The following is a 21,590-nucleotide window of genomic DNA, read 5'->3' as shown; positions in this document are numbered from 1 at the left end:
TGGATGAGTAGAAAAATGGGGACAAAAACTAAATGAAAAATAGGGTGGAATGGGGGGGGATGATTTGGGTGTTCTTTTTTACTTTTATATTTTATTCGTATTCTGATTCTTTCCGATGTAAGGAAAATGTTCAAAAGTAGATTGGGGTGATGAATGCACAACTATATGATGGTACTGTGAACAGTTGATTGTATACCATGGATGATTGTATGGTATGTGAATATATTTCAGTAAAACTGAATTGAATTAAAAAAAAAAAAACACAGCTAATTTGCCCCAAACCCATGATAATAATTACAGTTTGCCCGTGGCCTCCAAAAAAAAAGGCCAAAAAAAGTCATGTTATTCAAAACAAACACATTACTCTATACCTGCATAATGATGCAACTGGTTGCCCCTAAAATGAAGAAAAAAGAATAGTGGGTTTTCCATTCCAAATCTTATATTAGTGAAATGATAACTCTTGGCAGTTGGTCTTAATCTGAAAACCTGAATATCAAGCTTTGCCTATAACCTGTGGGTTGACCTACAGTTTGGGGATATTTTTTGGAGGTTGAGGTAGTAGAAGAGCCTCAATCCACCAGAAATTCTGTCTGGTAACCCATCATCATAGAAATGTTCCCAATTTATGCTGGGAGCAGCTGGCATTAGACTACGGCACATTTCTAGAAAATAGGCTTGGTTTAAATCAACCACTTTCTTAAACCAATGTCAAGTCCACTGGTTAACTCCAAATAGAAGGAGATGTAGAAATATTGAATCTCATTTAATATGGCTGTTATTCAAGACCTGTTTAATACACGGTCTGGAAGATGAATTCATAAGAAATGTTCCAAAGCATCTAAATATATTTTATTTAATTAGCCAAACATTCATTCATTGAAAGTTGAAATAGGAAATCAGCCTTCTATCCATGGTCTATAGTGGGGCCTATTGGTTACTTAAGGGAAATACTATATATTTTGCCATCTCCTGATAATGGAGGCCTTGCTTTTTTGTCTACAGTAAACGGGTTTGCTTTGGGAAACAATTGTGTAAAAATCCTACCAGAAAATTTGGAATTTGTTTTATTTTTTAGTATGAAAATAATTCAAGATGCTAATAATACACTTTTTTTCATTAAATAACAACTGCCTTTAGACCAAAGTGCCAGATTCTCAGTGATTGTTTTTTAATAGGTCTCTCTCTCTCTCTCTCTCTCTCTCTCTGTCACACACACACACACACACACACACACACACACACACACACACACAGCCTCCAGGATCCTATAATTCATACCAATGAAATCATGGTGTAGTGGAAAGAACACTGGTCCACTGGTCCAGGGGTTAGGAGCCCTGACTCCTTACCCAGTTGTCATGTGATCTTGGACAATTTCATTAACAACCCTGGGTCTCAATTCCTCATCTATAAAATGAGAATGTCAAACTAAATAATCTCCAGAGCTCTAAAGATACAAACCTATCAACTTGAATTTAAATAGCAGTTGAAGTGGAAGGAAGCCTTTTTGAGAAAATATTCACAAACCAACCAGGATTCTCCACCTGAAAATAACCTAGCAGGGGCAATTCCACACAGTCTTAAAGAGAGATAAACTGACAAAGGCAGCCTTGCTTCAAGTTCTAGGCCGTGGGGAAGTTAAAAGGTGGGCGAGTTTTCACTCTTCTGAGAAGAGGCGGCATCCCTTTCAAGGAAAGAAGTAAAGATCTTGTTCCCCTGCCTTCCTCCATCAGCTGCTTCTTCCCCGTACCCTGCCACAATCAGATCATTCTGGTCAGGATAAGTGCCCTCCCACCCTCCACAGGCCAGCTGTAAGTCTAAACTTTCTTTCCCCCTTTCGTTCTCCCATCCTTTACCGGTTGTGCAGTGCTGCACTTTGCTGAGGTAAAAAATGATAACTGATAGCAGCCTCTGCTCGGTTGGGACCTTGTTAGAGACAAGTTCCCTGAATCTCCAGGCTTTCTATACCTCCATTGCCTTCTATCTGTACACCTGCTTTATTGCTCCTCAGAAGATGAATTATCCCAGACACAGATTTCTTTCTTGATTGACAGGTCGCTCATCTCCACTAAAAGGTAATCTTGGGGAGACTTTTGGTCTCTGTTTCATCCTCGATACATAAGACAGAGTCTTGGAACATAATAGCCACATGATAAATATGAATGAATGAATGAAATGTGCATTATAGTAAATCTGGACCAGCAATCTAGCTTTCTGCGAGCTCTGTCCCAAGGGGAAGTTCAAGTAATGTGTAGTCAACTAAGGTCCCAGACTTACTGCAACATGTGAGCAAGAGGTGCTTTGGCACTCATTTTATAGATGAGGACACAGATCAGGGAGCCAGGTGCCTTGCTGAAGGGTACCTGGTAGCTAAGTAGCAGAGCTGAGAATGAACTCAGATGCCGGCTCCAAGTTCCCTGTTCATTCTCCAGTTTCATCCACCGTGTTTGCATCCCCTCTGTCTCCAACATCGTTAATGGTACTCGCTGTCTATGGGCTTTGAGTTCGCCTTCCATAGATTAAATAATTCGATTCCATTGAAGCCTGCCTAGAACTAAGATGCAGTTTTGGAAACCAGGTCATTTTCGAAAACAGCAACCAGTGTCACATGCTTTTCAACACTGATAATATCACTGTGGGGAGCAGGGGCTGGGTAAGGCACTGTTGAATATTGCAGGTTAACTTGTCGGTGGCAAAAAGAATGGTAAAATGGTTCCCACAAACTTTGGTGGTCCCAACTTGGTGCTCAGAGCCTTCCCAGAAGATGCAGCAGGAAAGGAGAAAATAACATGATACAGATGGATTTATTGTAACAAGGATAATGAGATTGAGATTTTGCAGTCACATGGAGCTATGCAAATTATGCACAAAATATAAGGGCGGTGGCAAAGAAATCCAGATTCTCTGGCTTCCTAGAGCAAATACTTCCTGAGCTCTGAGGCCCACAGGTATTTTAAAATAGAGACCTGCCTTATATTTGAGGAAGAAACATGCAGGTGCATAAAACCACATCCCATAAAGGCCACATCTCAAGGCCTTTTCAAGGCCATTCAAACTGGGAATGCACATTCTGGGTTTCTATCCACAATTGGGTCCTGTCTCTAGTGTCCTCAGACCACTGTTAGTATAAAACTGGATTTCACGGACATGTGGGCAAGTGTTCTCAGGAGAGCATAGGAGCACTTTTTTTTTTTTTTTTGTCGTTGTTGTTGTTTTAAGGAATGGGGGGATTGGAAAGACACTGTTGTGAGAGTCATTTAGTCCCACCATTTTATCTGTACTGATGAAGATTCTGAAGCTCAGATCGCTTCAGTGGGTTGTGCATTCTCACAGCCAGGCCAGATGTCTGCTGTCGTCTGTCTTAGACCACTGTCCCCTCCAACCCCAGTGCCCAAACCATTCCATGCCTGGGAGTCCCAAGATCCAAAGATTACATGTGAACAGGACACTTGGGCTTTCACACAACTTAAGTACCAAAGTATACATTATGGGCTCAGTTCATCAGAACTTTAGGGACTGAAGATAGCTCCAAGTGCCACTATGTTTCTGGGGCCAGGTGACCTGCATGGGAGTCAAAGGTGCTCCTAGGGGAGGGAGAGGATTGGAGGGACTCAGGCTTCCACCCTCCACCTGAAAAGAGAGAACCTTCACTTTCATCCTTCACATGAGGTGCCAGGCTCCAGGCCTAAGCCTATTCTCTTCGCCTGCCATGCCAATCCTTGTGTGTGTGTGTGTCTAAAGAGGTTAGCACATCCTGGGTACAGACCACAGCTTCCTCCCTTTGCTCAGGGCTTGTGCTTAGTGATCTGCAACGCAGAGAGATATTGCTTCACTTCTCCTTAGGGTGTCCGATCAAGACCCTGGAGCCATCTTACCACCCTTCCGGATTAAGGGAGAAGGGGGATGGTGATCTGGGTAAGTGGGTAAATCCAGGGAGAGTTTTCTGGATTGGAGCATCTTATTACTAAATCAGAGAAGTCTAGAGAGACACTTGCATGCACACACTAACGTGAAGCAGAGAAACAGATATCAAATGGCCCACTGCCCCCCCCCCTCCTGCACCAGGTCTGTACAGAAATCCTCTCACCCACTCCTCACCCACACATCTTAAGCTTGAGGAACCCAGACTCACACCAGCTCAGTCATCTCAACACATTACAATCATTCATCTTATCTCCAGATTTTCAAGTTCCTTCATTTGGTGCCTTTTACCTAAGTCAGCAAATTTCAATCTTTCAGAAAGGAAAAAAAAAATCTTAGAAAATAAAAACCTCACTTTTTCAACCCCACCCAGATGATAAAAATCTCTTGAATTCTCCAAACCTCCAAACCCAACCCCTGGGCGGCCTCCCCTTATTCAGTTCTGGGCGGGGAGTGGAGCCCTTTGGGTACCAGGGGTGGGGGCTCTGCCAGTCCCCACCTCACCAGCCTAATGGCTTTTCCAGACAAACCTCTGGCAGCGTACCCCGGGTCCCATTCATTCCCCCTCGGTTCGGGGCGGGAGCACCCGGCCATTCCCGGCCCTCTGAGGCCAGTCACGTTAGGGGGTGTCCCTCCTCTCAGCTCTGGGCTCCACTTCCCCTTTGCGGAGGGAGCCGCAGTCAACCCTCCTGAAGTTTGACATGGAACCCAGACCCTCCCCCGTCGTCCATTCGGCTCTGTGCCACCAAACAGAGACGGGAGCGGGACGGGGAGTGTCGGCAGGGCGGGCGCCCCTGCCGCGGGCTCAGAGCCGGCCGACTACGCGGAGCGACCCGAAGGGCGCGGGACCCTCATTGAGAAGACAGCGCCGGAGCCCTTGGCCTGCAGCCGGCGCAGCCTGAGCGCCGAGGCCCGCGGGTGGCGGGTGCGGGGCGGCGGCAGGGGAAGGAGGTTGCTGCCCTGGGAGCGACGAGGCCGGCCCGTTAGTCCCCGGGAGCCTGTGGCTCCCGAGCGCCGAGACGCGGGCGTCAGGAGTCCCGGAGAAGGAAGGGAAACCAGCCCGCGCTGCCATGTAAACAGGGGCTTCCGCCCGCAAGAGCGCGGCTCCCGCTGCCCCCGGCCGCACTCACTGGCCCCGCCGCCCGCCCGCAGCCCCGTCCACTTGCCCGCGCCGGGCCCACCGGTCTGGGACCCGGCTGGTGGCTGCTGGAGCCCCCCGCCGCCTTCGACCTCGGGCAAGAGAAAGCCGGCCACCGAGCGAGTGCCCAGCGCCGGGCCAGGGCGCCCTGGCTGCCTGGAGGGGGGACGAGGGGGTGGACCCGGAGGTCGCCAGGGGGTCCCCAGGTCTCCCCGCGCCCGCGGCAGCCCCGGCCCGCAGCGAGGTGGGAGGGGGCCGGCTCCATCGCGGGGCCCGAGCTCTGGGAGACCGCCCTCGGCAGGCAGCCCGGCGGCCGCCCCCGCGAGCCGACCCGCCGACCGAGCGCGGGAGGAGACGGCGCGAAGCCGGGGCGGGGAAGGAAGGCAGCGCGGCCACGTCTTCCGGGACCCCGGCGCCCAGCGCCCAGCCCGCCCGCCGGCCCGCGTCCCCGGTCCCCGCCGCTTACCTTAATAGTCCCGTCCATTTGGCGAAGTCTGCGGCCGAGCCCCTCAATATTCCATACATTGACCCGGTTGCAGCCTGACCTCGTAGCCCCTTCGGATTCGCCCGGCGCGGCCTCCCCGGCGCCTCGGGCCCTCCCTGCGTGCCCCCCGCGAGCGCCCGGCCCTAGCTCCCCTGTGCACGTTTGTTGTTGTAGCGGAGCGAAAAAGAGACAGTTAACCGGATGAAACTTTTTTTCTGCTAATTTTGGGAAGTGACTTCACTTTGCGAATCGGGGAGGAAGTCCTATCTCTCTCTCTCTCTCCCCTCTCTCTCTCCCTCTCTCTCTCTGTCTCTGTCTGTCTCGCACTCTCCTCTCTTTTCTCTCCGCTCTGCTCTCCCTCGTCTTCCCTCCCCCCACAACACCCCCTCTTCCTCTCCTTCGCCAGTCCTGCTTTTCGCATCACACACACTCTATATAAGTATACGCCGAGATGCCCAGATACATTCATGCGTGGCGCACACAGGATACTTGCTCCAGGAAGATAAGACGAGCCCCGAACAATGCCGGGGGGTCCACGCCCGGCTCCTGCGCAGTTTGCCAACCCTCCCGCCCTCCCATCACCTTCCTCCAAAGTCCAAAGCCAAACGCCTTTGGCCTCCTTTCTTTTCCCCGGGCTGTTGGCCGAAGGTGGCCCTCCTGACTCATTCACTTTCCGTTTCTTCCCACAGATATGTTCATTAATGTTCTTTCCAGCCGGAGTCACTTTCGTGTGTGTGGGAAGGTGGGGGCGGGGGAGGGATAGTGAGGGGAGAGGTTACTCGGACTCAGGGTAACCTGGCGTCTACTGCCGAGGAAGATCCGGACGCACACCCGGGCAAACTAACCATTAAAAAGTGCATGCTATGGGAATGTTTCCACTCGCGCCCTCGGCTGCCGAAACTCCGGGCGCGGCTCACCCACTCATCCACGCCGAATCTGGGCGGTCTCGGGCGGTCAGACCCGGACGGTCGCCGCGCAGACTAGCCTCCCAGCGCATTGTTCCGAGAGGAGCGCCCTCGGGCGGGTGCGCCTCTGCCCTTCGCTCCTGGAGAGCTCCCGGCGTCCGCGGAGGGCGGGGACCCGCCGCAACCCGGGCCTCCCATCTGCGCCTGCTTGGGTCAAACCTCTGACGCTTGCTGGGACCCGACGGCCCGAGTCCGGGTGGCTCCGCCAGAGCCGCCCTTCCGATTCCACTCCGCCTCTCGGAATCCTACCCTACAGTGGGACGTTTCTTCTCGGCTGGTCGCTGGGACCCCGGAGCTCAGGACCTGCGCGACGCACAGCCCAGCATTCCCGGGTTGAGACTTGGGCGCCCGCGCTCAGAACAGTCATCCCCATCCAGCCGCGAAACCGGCCTCCCCTCGGCCACCCAGATCTCCCCCATCCTCCTGCTTTGCCGCGGCGCCCTCCAGTTGGGGCAGCCTCCGGGTCGGGGCGCAGCGAGGGAACCCCGGGAGCCCTCGACTTGAATCCCTTCTCCCCGACCTCCAAAACAGGTTACCTTGTCCGCGCTCTCCAGACCACGCTTGGGACTTTCTCACTTTTATTTAAGAGTCCGCCCGGGGAAGGAAGAAAAAAACAAAAATCCAAAAGCGATCCGAGTCAATAGGAAAGCAAAAATATTCAAAAGGGTGTCCACCGCGATGGTAAAGGTGACTTATTGATTCTTTATTTCTTCAGGAGCATTTGAGCCGAGAACTTGCTCGCCTCCCTCCCTCCCCCCTCCCCCCTCTCAAAATTAGTCTCATCAATTCAGCTCCAATTTTGGGTTCGAATATAGACACAGGGCTGAACGTGACCAGACCTGGAGTGGCGGGTGCAGCCAGCCAGCAATTGAGACTTGATGTGCTTATGCGGGGAGGGGGTGGGGGGCGGGGGAGGGTAGTGGATGGGGGCCGGGCCGACTCCCCGTCCCCCCCCACTCCTGTCTGCTTCTCAATCCAGGGGTCTGCTCCGGGACTCCCCTGAGACCGCCACATCTGGTTACCGCTAGCGGGGTCAGCCGCCCCCCCCCCTTTTGCCTGGGGCGACCAGTTCTTGGAGTTCAATTAAAAGAAATCGGGCTTAACCCTTTCCTTGCCGCGGCCTGCGCGGCAGCCTGTTGGCTCTTCTCTTCAGCGTTTCCACATGCTTTCCAGAAAGGAAAGAGGTTAAAGGGAAAGGAAGAATGAATTACATCCTTTCAAACCCCAAACTGTTTCCTTTTCAGACCAGACTCTGCCGACCTTCAAACGACAACAGGGCTTTCAGCAGGGCGCGGGGAGACCGCTTCCCACCCGGATCTCGGCAGAAACCCGCGCACCCGCAGCCGCAGAGGCTGCGCTTTCAACCAGCAAGGTACCTAACTCCACCACCTTCCTGGTGCTGGGCAGTCACTGGGGCCGTTAATGGCCACACCACACGTGGCGATCCACACCCCCACTCCCACCTCTGTGCCAAACACCTTGGCTAGTTTTCTTTCCCTAACTCCCGTTCAGTTCAGTTCAGGCAAATGACAGATTGTCTTCACTGAGCTGATCACTTCAGTCCCCCCAGCACCTCCCTAGCACCTCCCAAACTGTTTAGCACGGGTTCCCTTTCCCATCAGGAGTGTTCAGTATGGGATTAGACGAAAATGAGGACTCGCCCTCCTGTTTTACCTGTGCAAGTCAAAAGCACTTTCTGCTTCAGCCTGTAAAACCAATGCTATGGCAATTTCACAATTTTCAAGATGGTGGGAAGTGGGGAGAAAAAGAGGCTGGCGTAGGCAAACCATTACCCCTTTCTGACTCAGGCCACATAGCACTGATGCCATTTGCCAGCCCCCTCCCTGAAACAGCTCCTGTCCATTCCCCAAAATAGGAACACCCCCCCCCCCCAATTCTGAACAGCTCTTTGTGGGAATATCAGATTCCCTCCATCTCCTGACAGGCTGGTGGACGAGTTTGTCCCACTTATGTAACTCCGGATTTGATTCTCAGCTCTGCTGCTGCTTTTTTAAATCCCAAAAGGGGGGGGGGGGGAAGCCCTAACCAAACACAACAGTAAACAAGCCTGCCCTGTTTAATGTGGTTACCACCAGACATCTGGAAAGATGGTTTGATCCTGGCAGCTCACATTGTTTTCACGAGCAGCCAAAGAGAATATTTCGAATGTTTGCATTGAGACAAATTGATAGCCGGCCTGCGGTGAGGCCCTGCTACAAATGAAAACTGTCTTAGAGTTGGGGGGAGGGGGAATCCCTTCTCCTTTCCCCTCCCCTCCTTGTCTGTCTCTCTCCCCTCCCTCTCCATTCCCCTCTCTGTCCAGCTGGGGGGTGGGTACCCCAGGCCCACACACTTGCATGCACCCTCTTTACTGGCTCACCAGGGACTGCCATGCCTTTCCCTTTCCCAGACTGGGCAGGGCTGGTAAGCAGGAGGTGGTGCTGGGCACTGTGGGCACCCCATGCCACCATACCCGGGCTGGCTTTCAAGTCAGGCAGGCCAAGCCGTTTTTTTTTGTTGTTGTTGCCTTTTTTTTTTTTTTTTTTTTAAATACCAACTGGAAAAAACCCCAAACAGCAAAACAGCCCAGCACACATTTCTCAGTCTTGGAAGGGTGCACTTGGGGGCCAATATTCGAGAAACATTTGGATTCGGGGCATTTTCACTGGAACGCTGGTAGGGATGGCTCGCCGCGCACCATCCGCACTTGACAATATTTTCAAAGATGCGGAAGTCCTGCTTCCCCCGGGAGGAGAGCGATGGAGCTAAACGTGTCTTGGCTCGCTCAATGTCAGCCCTTTTGACCGGGTCAAAGCTTTCCAGACGCGGCTTCCCGGGCTCCATCGGTCCCAGCCTCGGCTGGGGGTGGCGGGCAACAACCGGAGCCGGGTCCCTGGGGTGACTCTGGAGCCCAGGGCCCCTCCGTCACTTGAAACCCCGAAAGATACCAGGCCTGGCTGAACGTCTCAGGCGGAGCCTTCCCCTGCGGTCTCACCCGGTCCCACGCTCCTGCCCCGGGTCCAGCGCGGCCTCGGCGGGGATTCGAGCAGGCAAAGGGTGGGGGGCGAAGGGGAGGAGACAGAAACCGGGGGCGGGGGGAGGGGTGGGCGAGCGAGCGAGCCAGCGCCAAAAGTCCAGACTGCACAACTGCAGCTTCGAGTGTCTGGCCCCTCGCTCGAGGCCATAATTAATTTGAGATTTATTTTTATTGGAGAACTCGAGTCTCGTCTGACCTTAGCCAAACAAGGCAGCTCGAGCCGCCCCTGGATGCGCTTGAATGCCGGGGAATATTTCTGCAGGAAGGCTCTGCAAGCGCGCCTGCTTTGAATTTGTTTCTCAGACTTCATCTCCTCACAGATTCGAAGAAAGATTTAGAGCTTCTGCTCGCCCCCTTGCCCGCTCCCCACGCTCGTTTTTGCCTTAGCGCCAAGCGGCTTCAGAACTCTACGTGGGAGGCAAAGGCGGCGGGAGGGCTGCGGATCCATAGGGCTGGGAGTGGGGGGTGGGGGGTCGGGGGAAGCGGCCTCTGCGCCCCGAGCCCGAGGCGCTCCGGGGCCCTGTCCCCAGACCAGGCGGCGTCGTTGAGGAAGCCCAAGGGAGCCCGAGGCTGACCAGAGAGCGCAGGCTGACCACGGGTGGCGGCCCGCCAGGTGCCCGGACCCTCACCTAGGGGCGGGGCCAAGATGGGGGCGTTGGAGAGGTGCAGCAAAAAGCACTGTCCTGGCTATACCCAACGGCATCTTCAGGACCCTCCAGCCAGATGCGGCTCCTGGGCCGCATTACTGAACATTCTAGGCTATCACGCTCCTTTCATAGGGGGAGGGGGCTGCCTCCCCCTCCACCCACCCCCCCCCACCCCCCGCCCAGGCTGCAGCACGGACTGAACGCATAGGCTGAGGGGAGGAGGGAGGAGGAGAGCCGGAGAATCGGGAGGACTCTGCAAGGATGGGGCGCCCTGCCTCAGAGATGCTTTGGGCCCTTGGACAGAGCCAGGATTTTGAAGCCCCGTGGCAGGGTTATCCTTCACAAGCAGAATGTTCTGGTTGAACGTCCTGTTCAGGGATCTGCCCCTTGGGTTGGAACGCTAGTTCTGCACTTACCAGCTCTGTGACCTTGAACAAGTTACTTAAACTCTCTGTGTCTCAGCTACTCATCTGTCCAATGGCATTTTGGCATTTATACCTCAAAGGGCTGTTGAAAAGATGAATTAAGGATTTAGAACTTGCCTGGCACTTGGCAACATTTTGCCCATGTTTGTTATTTGTATCTTGGCTCAGCTCCCTACAAACTGTGTGACCCATGTGTCCAATTAAATCCTCAACTGCAAAAGGAACTGCCAGGTAGAATTGTTATGAATATTCAATTAGTACAAATAAGGATGTCTTAAAACAGAGCCTGGCAAAATTTAAGGCTTATCTCAGAGGGAGCTAGCAGAGATACTAGCCCTTCAAAGTCTTGAAGAGTCGCTCTGGTACCCGCCATCCCCAACTTCCTCCCCCCTTGCTCTATCCTGTCCCTGTCGCTTTTCCAAGCTTCAGTCCCCAGCTAAAGCGCTCTCCTGCTGGCACTTCCCTGAGCCTGTCTCCTGGCCCAGGCCACAGCACCCCGTGGAGTGGGTACCTTGGTCCCTCTGGGGCAGGACCAGGCTGTGCTCCAGTTCCTGGGGTTCCCATGCCCGGGCCCGCAGTGTTTGTCAACAACCTCTGAGCCTGGGCCTGACGGGGAGGGCAGGGGCTTGGCAGCTGGAGACTGTTTGTGCCCATCTGGCAAACGATTGGTGGAGGGAGCCTGAGGAACAGACCCAAGATTGTCCCCGTTATGCAGGCCTTGCGCTGCCATCAATGCACTCCTTTGTGCAACAATACAAACTTTGTGGCTGCTGAAAAATCCATTTTTTTCCCCTTGCAAAGAGCTCCTGAGGCGAACGGCTCCTCTGACCGCCCGCAGCTCCCAAAGTGCCCCCAGCCTGGCTGCTTCTCCAGGGCCCATGTGCTTTCCCTCTGACCCTTGGCCTGGGTCAGGCTCCTGGGCCCTATCACCCCTCCAGGGTTGTTGCCTCTGAGGTTCCGGATTCAGGGTACATGTGGATGGGAGAGAGCCTGCAGCTCCCTACCACTGGCAGAGCTAGAAGTGAGGGATCTCTGGGAGTGGTGGGGGTGAGAGGGGCTACAGTTTCCTTAACATCTCAAGAAAACTGGAGACGGCGAACTCGTGCACAGTTTAGTCTAAGCATCTACCTTCTGGCACCTCCTGGAAGCCAGGGGTCCACCCATTCATTCACAGATTATCGATACAGTGATAGATTGATTCATTCATTCATCATCGATTAAACATCCCTTCCTGGCCAAGCCTCCAGAACCCGGCCTCCCGGAACTGACTATAGGTTCCTTCAGACCTCGGGTGGTGAGCAGGAAGATGCTCCAGTGTGTCAACAAATCCTCCTTTCGAGAGATGGGAGGAGGGTTGAATGCATAATTGGGGCTCCTTGGACAAGACTGGAGAAGTCTCATCCCATCATGGTACCCATGGATCTGCAAACCGGCCACCACCACCACCACCACGCACCGCGGCTCAGGCGCCGCGCAAGCGCTCTTCGATGCCCCGGGGAGCCCAGCAGGGGGGTGCGGATGGTGGGGGGCTCTGGAGGGCGGGGCTTCGAGTCTGGGGGTGGGGGTCGGGTATGTCTGCAGAACCCGGGATGGGACCTTCCGCCTCCGACCTAGGAAAGCCTCAGACGCTCCGGGCTCCGTGCCCCTACCCGGAAAGCACCGGATGGCGGCCGAATGGCGTGAGGATCTCGCGGTGGTCCGAACCCCTAGTAAGGCGGCCCTTCCGCACCCTAGGCTCCGCCCCGAAGGCCGATTTTCATTAAACGTGTAACCCAGATGTCCCGGCCTAGGTTTGTTTACATTCTTGGGAACTGTTGTGGAAAAGAAAAAGATCTGTCCGGGTACTGTCAAATACAGCAGTCCGCGCGTTGGAAGGGTCGGAGGGGCCAAGGAAGGTGGGCTTCAGGGCTGATGGGGTGTAGAACGGTAGGAGAAGCGCGTCACGCCCGCGCACACGCATACACACACGGCCACATGCTCACACATACACGCCCTTAACTCGCACCCGCCGTGCACGAGAGGTGCTGAGCGCATCACCCATTCCGGGCGGACGCCGGCGCGGGCTCTGTCTCCCCACACTGCCTTCACCAGTCACAGCCGCTTCCAGTCTCTCATTCGAGCTTCGCTCCTCAACCAACGCATCCCAAGAGTCTGCACTACCCTCATCTGGCCGCGAGCGCCCCTACCCACCAGATGAGAGCGCGGCCCTCCTTCCCGCCCCCCGCCCCTCGCCCCTTTAACAGGGAAAGGGATAAGGGACCAGCGGCTAGAGGGTGAAGGGCTGGGGATTATTACCTGTTTAAAGACGCTGTCATGTCTTACCTTGACGTAAGACGACGTGTCGGGGACTGTCTGAAACATCCTGGGGTGGTGAGGAAGGGCCGTGAGGGCTTAAGAACCAACCTGGGTAGGAGAAATCTTATCACCTGCCATGGAGAGGTCAGGAGGGGACCACAGGGCAAGGGGCGGAGGTGGGAAGGGGGAATGCAAATGAAAAGAACGGGGCTTGGGGGGACACTAAGACCACATGAACCAGCGGAGGAGGATCCGCGAGGTTCCGCGCGGCCATCCCCAACAATGCCCCCTCCCCCTCTCCCTCCGCGCCTGTGTCTGGGGCTTCAGGCTAAGGTCCAGGAGGGGTGAGAAGTGAGAGCCGGCTCACACCACAGGGGGCTCTTCCCTGCAGTCCTGTAGCCCTGCCCTGCCCGCGAGCAGCGCATGCGCCTTCCCCAGGGCCTGATTAGGTGCACACCTGGGGACACCCGTGGCCTGTCCTGGCCGGAGGGAGGAAAAGGGCCAGAGGCAAGTTTCCCAGACGAGGCTGCCTGAGCACAGATATTTGCAAAGTTACCCACTCTCAGACCCGCAGGGCACAGACCTTCTGCCTGACCCCCCCCCCCCACCGCCCCCACCACTCCACCAACGTCTAGTTGCTGCCCCTTCCCATCGGGCAGACCAGGAGGAAGACGGGCCTCAACGTTTGGGAGGTCTGTGGAGGTCCCTATCCCTGACAACCCCCCCCCCCCCCTTAGCCTTCTGAAAGAAAACAGGTTTGCAGGCAGAGACTACCACAAGGAATGAGGGGCCTTCTTTTGGCAGAAGGGGAGGTGGTGTCAAGTCTGAATATTTTGGGCTGGACTGAGAAAAACCACCGAGGACACCAGGTGCCTCTGCTTGGGGTCTCCCCTCCTTAGCCAGATACCCCAGCCAGGCCTGGTGGCTTTCTCTCTCCTCTTCCCTTCCTTCTTTCTCTTAAACCGTCTTGAACGTGGCAACGCACAGCTTCTCCGGCAGCCAATGTGTTTCTGATAAAGCACTTTTCTCTCCACTAACAAATTCCAGCTTTTTTGGCTCCTGAAGCCACAGCAGACACACACGAGTTCAGGGACAAGGTAAGTTTCTCTGGCCCATAGATCCCCTTCCCTGCCTCTGCTCCCTGGTGTCCTTTCTCCAGGGTCTCCCCCATTTTCTTTGAAAACCGGGGTGACATCTGCAAGAAAAGAGGAGGGGGGGGAAGGGAAAAGAATCTACGGAGAGAATGAGAGAAAGAAAGAGCCCCCGAATGCTCAGCATTTCCCGATTGCAAGGGAGCCGAGAGAGACGCCCCCATCCTGCACCGCCTCGGGAGATGGGGCGCAAACGAACGCTCACCTTAGACACCCTTCCCTGCTAAGCCACCAGGAGCGGAACGCCGGCGCCTCCAGGACGTTCAAGTTCTTGGTGTGAATTCTCTGCGCCCTGAGTGCCTGCACCCGTCACAGTGTTGAATTAAACCTGCTCACTCCGTCGAGTCAAAGTCTGTCTTTCTTTCCAGCGCATCCAGCCGAGCGGCCGAGGCCCCTGCACATCGTGGGGGCTGGGGAGGATGGGTGGGTGGCTGCAGGAACCGCTCTGGTGGTGTGCGCGCGGCAGCTTTGCTCCCCGCCGCCTCTCTTCAGCTCTCTCAGTCCGCTCCCTCTTCCTTTCTCTTTTCCCCTCTTTTAATTTGATTTCCGTTTTCTTATCAATATTTCAACTGCTGTCTGATGAATTGTTCTAATAGGACAGCCACCCATCTGCCCCCAGCTGCTTTTCCAGAAACCTCCCTGTGCTCCTAGGAACTTTACAGAACACTAGAAACCACACACGCTTATAACATAAATATAAAGACATCCATCCAGCTGTATAAAACCAAGAGGAAACATCGGTAAAGACCCAGGCCGCCTCCCAGTTGAGTCTTCGAAAGTTTCAAATCATTGCTATGCAATCATTTCTTAGACTTAACATCAATGAAGGCTTTTCCCCTACAAATGCTTACATTTTCCCTAAGGTTCCTCTTATTTTGTCCCACCAAGAACACACCGACTTCTGACCTCATTTCCTAGGCGGCTTGCAAATGTCAGAGAAAAAAAAATTAATTTTAGGGGCTTAAAGAAAAAAAAATTAGAAACCTCGCTAAGGAATCATTTCTGTGTCCTCATATTTGTGTTTTTAAAATTTGCATCATGGCTTCTTTCTTCACTTGGACACATAGTCCCAGCCTCTAATGAGGCGCAGATTTCGGAGTCCATGCTTACATTTACTTTTTCAGGTGCCTAATCCCGGGGCCATTCTCCACCAAATCGACTTGGAATTACTGATGAGTTCTTATGGGGCGGGTTTCACACCCTGGCATGCTCCTCTCCAGTACCAGAACGGAGGGACAAGAAGGTTGTTTTTTAATTGATGGTTGGGGGGGGGGCAGGTGCGGGAGGTGACAGGTAAGAGTCAAGATGGGAGTGTGTCAATTTGTAGAAACAAAACAGACAACTCTGTGGACCTCTGTGAATGTGCTTCTGTTCCTCCTCCTCTTTGACTCGAGACTCTTTGAGAGAATTTGTTTGGTACCTTCTCCCCACCTCCAAGCTCTGGAAATTTCTGAACAAAGGGCAATTGCTAGGATTCCGTTTGGGGAGAAAGCACACTTATCATCCAGATCTCCCCGCATGCGGGGTATGAGGACTGGCGGCAGGGTTATTCATTATTTCCTTCTCAACAATATCCCGATTTTTCTCTCCCGTCCCTCCCCCAAAGCTGAACATATTGAAACATTTTGCTGCTTAATAAGAGCAGCCCGGAGAGCCTGGAGGTGAAAGGCCAGCCCAGGACCGTGACTGGGGCTCAGCACTGAGGCCAGGCTGCCCCAGCCCTGCACATTCCTAACCAATGCTTAGGAAAACAAGACAGGGCTTGGGGAGGGGCCACCTGAGCCAGTGTCCCATATTTTTGTTCTTTCGATTCTTGAGGAGATCATCATTCCCTCCTAATAAAAACACATTATTCCAAAGATGTGCGCATGTCAGATAACACATCCTACACAATGTGATGCATTTAAAAGAAAGCCTCATCTTAGGAAAGTTGGACAATTTGAAAACGAGGGCTTTGCCTATATTAGGAGATGTGAGAAATAAACCAATTTCTAATACCTTAAGATCCAGATTAAATTTTTCCACTCTTCGTTCTTCCTTTATTTCCTTTTTCTTTCTATTACTATTATTATTATTATTATTATTATTATTATTATTATTATTTGTTGCAGGCGTATCTGTTCCATATTTGTCTCCCTTCATTGTAAGCTCCCTGAGAGCAAGAGTTAAATTTGTTTTTGTTCACAGCTGGATACCCAGTGTCCACACTGAAATTAACGGAGGTGGGATGGGATGGGGGTAAAGAATTGGGTCAATTATTTAGTTACCTCTTTCCTTTCTCATCAATAAGGAAAGAGGGGAATACAAACAAATAAACAAACGCAAAACCCTCATGTTGTTAGTAAGGTAAACCTGACGGGAAAGTTTCACCTGAGTGATACTGATTCATTTTCTGCTTGGTAGGGTAGACAAAATCAGTGCTTAGGAGTTTGCTTCATTTTAAGGTAAATGGTTTAACCAGGGAGACTGAGGTCGTCTCTCTTCCCAAATACCTGGGTGTAGTCTGCTGACGGAGGTGCCTAATCTGCCGGGCTCTGTACTAAACTCTGCAGAGATGTGTTGGTGTGTGTCCTACTTCCAATTCTTCCTGTGATTTCAAGAGCCAAAATGGGTACTCATTCTCAAGGGTCATGCAAATGATGAAATTTTGGTGATCCCCAGAAAACAGATGAGCTGAGCATGAGCTGAGGAATAATCCAAAGTCCCTTTCAGATAGGATTTCAGAGATGGACATATACCTGGAAGCCTACCTTGTTCATTTTGTCCATGGTGTGTGTGTGTGTGTGTGTGTGTGTGTGTGTGTGTGTAATATAAGCCACTGGGAAATGCCTTCAGCCCTAGCCACCCAGCCCAGAGTCAGGGTTGGGGTGGCAGAAGGGTCCAGACCATCCCATTCTCCAGGAGGATATGGCAACTGCCTATGTCACCTTGAGCTTTGAATCTGCCAGGAGAAAATTGCTGAAATTGGTAACAGCTGCCATAAGGCAAGAGCAAGAGAGATGAGGACGGAGGCAGGAAGGACTTATTAAAGGCAGCTTATCCCTCCAACCTTCTCCAAAGAACGTGTAGGGTCTTTCTTGCTCCGCACTTGTGCTCCCTCACCATTCTGCACCAAGCTTTCAGCCATAGACCAGCAAAGGACTCTGGAGGCATTCGGAGAGCAAGAGATTGGAATCCAAGAAGGGCTTCTCAGGAGCCAGAGACGCAGGGGGAAGATATCTGGACAGGTCTAGCTCTGGCTCACCCACAGGATCAATGATTCTGAGCAAGGCCATTAAGACTACGTTTCCTTATTTGCAGATGAGAGGACTACATTTAGATCATCATGAGATACCTTCCATATGAGCATGCTGTAATTCTGTGATGCCACTTGGCTTGGGAAAGGATGTCACTGAGAGGCAGAATAATATTCTTGGATTAAGAATTTTGATTTCCAGTCTTGGCTCTGCTCCTGATGATTGGGGCATAATATTTGTCCATGCTTTGGATGGTTTTTCCAAGCAGTAAAAGATTTCACAAGGTTGACTCACTTCAATCAACAATTCTAGAATCTGCTATGTTGATTGATACCTGTTTATTGCATACCACAATGTTTTTGGCCGTGCGGTCTTGTGTACAAAGCAGCGTTCCTGTCTTTTGGGGTGCTTTCCATTCCAAAGTAAGTCCAAAGCCACACTGAGTTTCATTCAGCTTCCTCTGTGAAATTTCTGTTCTTTTTGCTTTATTGATGGGAGAAGGAAGGAAGTTGCTTTCTGCTCTTCGAACAAGCAATTTCAGATTTTAAAGGGTAGCCAACAAGAAGTCACCTTCCTTATCTCTCATTATCTATGTCCTCTTGTAGCCCTCGACAAGCTGCAAACCTAGATTGAGCTCCTGGAAATATCAAGGAGAGAGAAGGGGTGGGAAATGTGGTCAGGGAGATAAGTTCAGGAAATGGAGGCAGTGACTAAAGCAGGGTCCATGAAAGAAGCAATCAGGCGGGGGTCTGTTTGGATTCCAGGATGTGTGTGACCTGGTGAGACCTTGGATTCTCATCATTTAACAATACATCTCACTCCGCCCTGTGCGCACACACACACACACACACACAGGCACGCCCATGCATAATCTCAGTGTAAAATGCGCTCTTAAGATAGGTAGCAGGTGTAAAATGGGAATCACCCAAGTGAGGATGGAGATCCAAGCAGGTGCTACAGAAAGCCCCTCCCTGCCTCCAGCTAACAGATGCACCCCTTTACCCTACCTATAAATCACACAGTACAAAGCTTCCACTATTGGGGAGGAAGATGAAGTGCCTGGAGTTGGGGTTACTCGAGAATGAGTGAGACAATGTGCGTAAGGCAAAGAGGAGCACTTAAGAACAAAGATTTGTAATGCTGCCTATACATTCTTCCCTTAAGCTTGTCTCTTCATGGATGTCAGTTTATTACTTTTATTTTATCAGATAATCCCAGACACCTATTCCAATCTTAAAATTTTAAGGAGCATGTTACTAATGTCATCTATGATTGTGTTTTCTTAGGTTACTGGGAGATGTTCTCCACCCTCTGCCCCCCCCCTCCTGTTTAAAAACTGTGACATGAATCTTTTGCAGTAATTCCAATAGGATTTCAGAAAGGATGGAACAGAATATTTCATTTATTTACCTATCTGCCTATCAATCATCTATCTGTCTATGTATCTATTCTATTTGCAGGGGAGTGGATAGTAGAAAGGACTACTGTGATATCATTTTATTCTCTCCTGAGAAGGCAAAGGTTTACCTTTGCTCAATCAATCTGGCCTCTCTCAACCCTAAAAATAGGGAAACAGCATAGAATTAAAAAGAAAGCATCACTTCCAGGAGCTCTTGTGGAAGAAAAAGCCATCACAGTTTGAGGAGGAATTCATTAGTATCTTAAAAAAAATTCAAAATATAACTCATGGAGTGTGGCAATGGCTCATCTGTTGAAACTCTCGGGTGAAAGTGACAGCTTTATTGAAAGGAAAAAAAAAAAAACCCTTTGGGATGCTGTTGAGAAAAATGCCAAAGAAATATAAAGCTACCTTACTGCGGCTGCTGAGGATAATAGAGAGCAGTGTCTTCGGAAGCATAGACACTATATTCCTTTCCCTCTTTCTAAGCAAGAAGTCAAGCTGAGCCAATGCCAATTATATTTGACATGAAATTCTTTGGGGGTATATATGTTAATGGAGGTTGTAGCAGCGGGCTGAGGTGTGCTGAATCATTGAGTGAGAAGGTAAAGTATAAATAATATCCCTAATGCAAAAGCCTAAGAATAATCTTTGGAGAGCAGAGATGCACTTCTGTAGAAAAGTTGCTAGGTAAACGCTGATTTAATGCTGGTCTGATGTGCTTCTGTTATTGATGAACCTCAGCTTTGGCAGAATGGGGACAGTAGGGCTCAGATAGAGCAGGGTCATCAGAATAACTTTAACGCACTTCATAGCTGAATGTGAAACAATGCACCCCCTTAACACAATAAACATTGGGGTCTCACAGCCTCCAGAGTTCCTCTGAGGGAAACTGGTTCCTTAGATAAGAGATCAAAAGTGAAGGGTATGTTTTCATTTTCTTGGTGTGTGTTTTTAAGGGAGACTGTGAACTTAGGTGTCTCCCTGATTTTTGACTAAGGGAAGGGGGACCTAGATTTTTATCCGAAGCCTATTTTTTCCTTTGAAAAGATCAGAATTGTGAGTAGCACATAGACAAACTGAGTTCTTGACTCTGAAATTCTCATTGTTTCAATGTGCAGATAGAGTACAGGGGTGTGTGTGTGTGTGTGTGAGTGTGTGTGTGTGTGTGTGTGTGTGTGTGTGTTATATTTCATTCTATGCAGCCTGAGGGTATAGCCAGGAGGAAGGCTGGGGGCACGGACAAAACCGTGCAGATGAGGCCACTGGTTGGGCTCACACCTGCACAGATCACACTCACCTGGATCACGGCTGAGTCCCACAGGTGTGGTGAACACCTTGCATGGAGAAATGGCTTCTTCTTTGGAAAATAATTTTTAGGGGTTCTACTTTAAAAATTTGACCGGGCCCATGCGTTCCAGCCTCCTCCTTTTGGTGCGGACGAGCAGAGCGGGAGCATAGAGATGTGGAGCCCGCCGAGCCTTTTGAAGTCCCAATCACCCAAGTTCCCTCCTCCACAGAGGATGACCTGCAGAGTTTCTTCTCTGACTGCAAAACTGAAGACAGGGCATCAGGCTTGCATTGCCTCTGCACCAGGGAAGGCAGGCAGAGTGGAGAGGCTTTTGTTGAACTTGAATCAGAAGATTATACCAAATGGCCCTGGAAAAGGACAGAGAAACTGGGGCACATAGGTGTACTGAAAATGAATTGGGGGCTGAAGTACAGTGATGCATTTAGTACCAGTCAAAACAGCTCAAGGTGATACAGCTCATTTTATAGGAAAACTCTTCTTTCAGCCTGATCAAGGAACAGTGAATGGCTGTTATTACAGAAGCTTGTATTTTATGCAATTACTCCCAGTTGATATACTATAGTAGTTGAAATTTGATTTTACTCACAGTTAATATATTGTAGTAACTGAAATTTGAATCATGCCGTTGGGATTTAACTGTTGCGGTTGGGAAATAACTGGTGTTATTTAATTGATGCCCTCTCTGAAGTGGGAGACTGCTCTGTTGTCATCTCTTTCAAGCATTCTTTCGGCCCTGGGTGTTGAATTGCCACCTGTTGGCTATGACTTAGATATTTAAATTTTTTAGTGCTTTGTAGTTTGTGTATATATTTTTGTATCAATAAAGCAATTCTTTATTCAGTATACTTTTCCTAATATTGCAGAAAACAAAACAAAACAGGCAAAGCCTAGGCCCTGTACTGCCTTGGTAGTATAATGCTGCCACATTTCATAGGAATTTAAATCAGGAATCATGCAAATTTAAAATAATAGGAATAATTATTTGAAAATTTTAGGCAGTTCTCTTAATATTTAAAAAATTGTCAGGAATCACAGAACTTCAAAAAACTTGAATAGTAAAATGGGAGCTATGTTTGTTGTTACTATATATGGTGACTTTAAATAGCACCGCAAACTTAACTTCTTGCTTGCCAATCTCTTCGACATGTTTTGTGTGGCTTTGAAACTTTTGTGACTAATTTGCTGAATTGTGTTGCTATTTTACTACTCAGTGTTGATGTAATCGAAAATCTTTTCTTTTAAACCAACTCATCCAAGTATTCATTTACTACTGATGTCCATGATTGTGCTGTAAAATGTGTGTGGAAATTATGACAAAATTGATATCAACAGTGATATCAAAATAGCTTTTGATTTTTAATAAAATTTAGTTTTACGTATTGTGGAGTTAAATTGATAGAAAAGTCATCTGTGAAATGCTGGGGAAATGAAAAGCAGAATTAAAACAAAATTTCTTTATAACATTTGTAGATTTATGCTCTCTGAGACTGTATCCTTTGCATTTTTCCCAAAGAGAAAATTAATATTCACTTATGTAGGGAGTGACTGTTGCCATATCTTCACTTACACGTTCTTCA

At 50.6% G+C, this 21,590-nt stretch overlaps 1 protein-coding gene across 4 annotated transcripts in view; it reads right to left on the bottom strand.

Annotated features, from left to right (window-relative positions):
* FLI1 (Fli-1 proto-oncogene, ETS transcription factor) overlaps nt 1-13,023 on the bottom strand; it is a 117,484-nt gene extending 104,461 nt beyond the window's left edge. The window contains exon 1 of one of the 4 annotated variants that reach the window (XM_037841941.1): nt 12,943-13,023. In XM_037841941.1, the coding sequence (XP_037697869.1) occupies nt 12,943-12,981 (39 nt within the window). In that variant the 5' untranslated portion in view covers nt 12,982-13,023. Of the gene's footprint in view, nt 1-5,528; nt 5,850-7,047; nt 7,072-12,942 lie in introns of those variants that run through there. The other 3 variants (XM_037841938.1, XM_037841940.1, XM_037841939.1) reach the window with 3 other exon arrangements.
* Nucleotides 13,024-21,590: the final 8,567 nt, after the last annotated feature.

The sequence above is a fragment of the Choloepus didactylus genome, chromosome 6, assembly GCF_015220235.1.
Source record: "Choloepus didactylus isolate mChoDid1 chromosome 6, mChoDid1.pri, whole genome shotgun sequence".
NCBI lineage: Eukaryota > Metazoa > Chordata > Mammalia > Pilosa > Megalonychidae > Choloepus > Choloepus didactylus.
The sequence above is the reverse complement of the archived record's forward strand: the minus strand, read 5'-3'. Positions and strand labels throughout refer to the sequence as shown.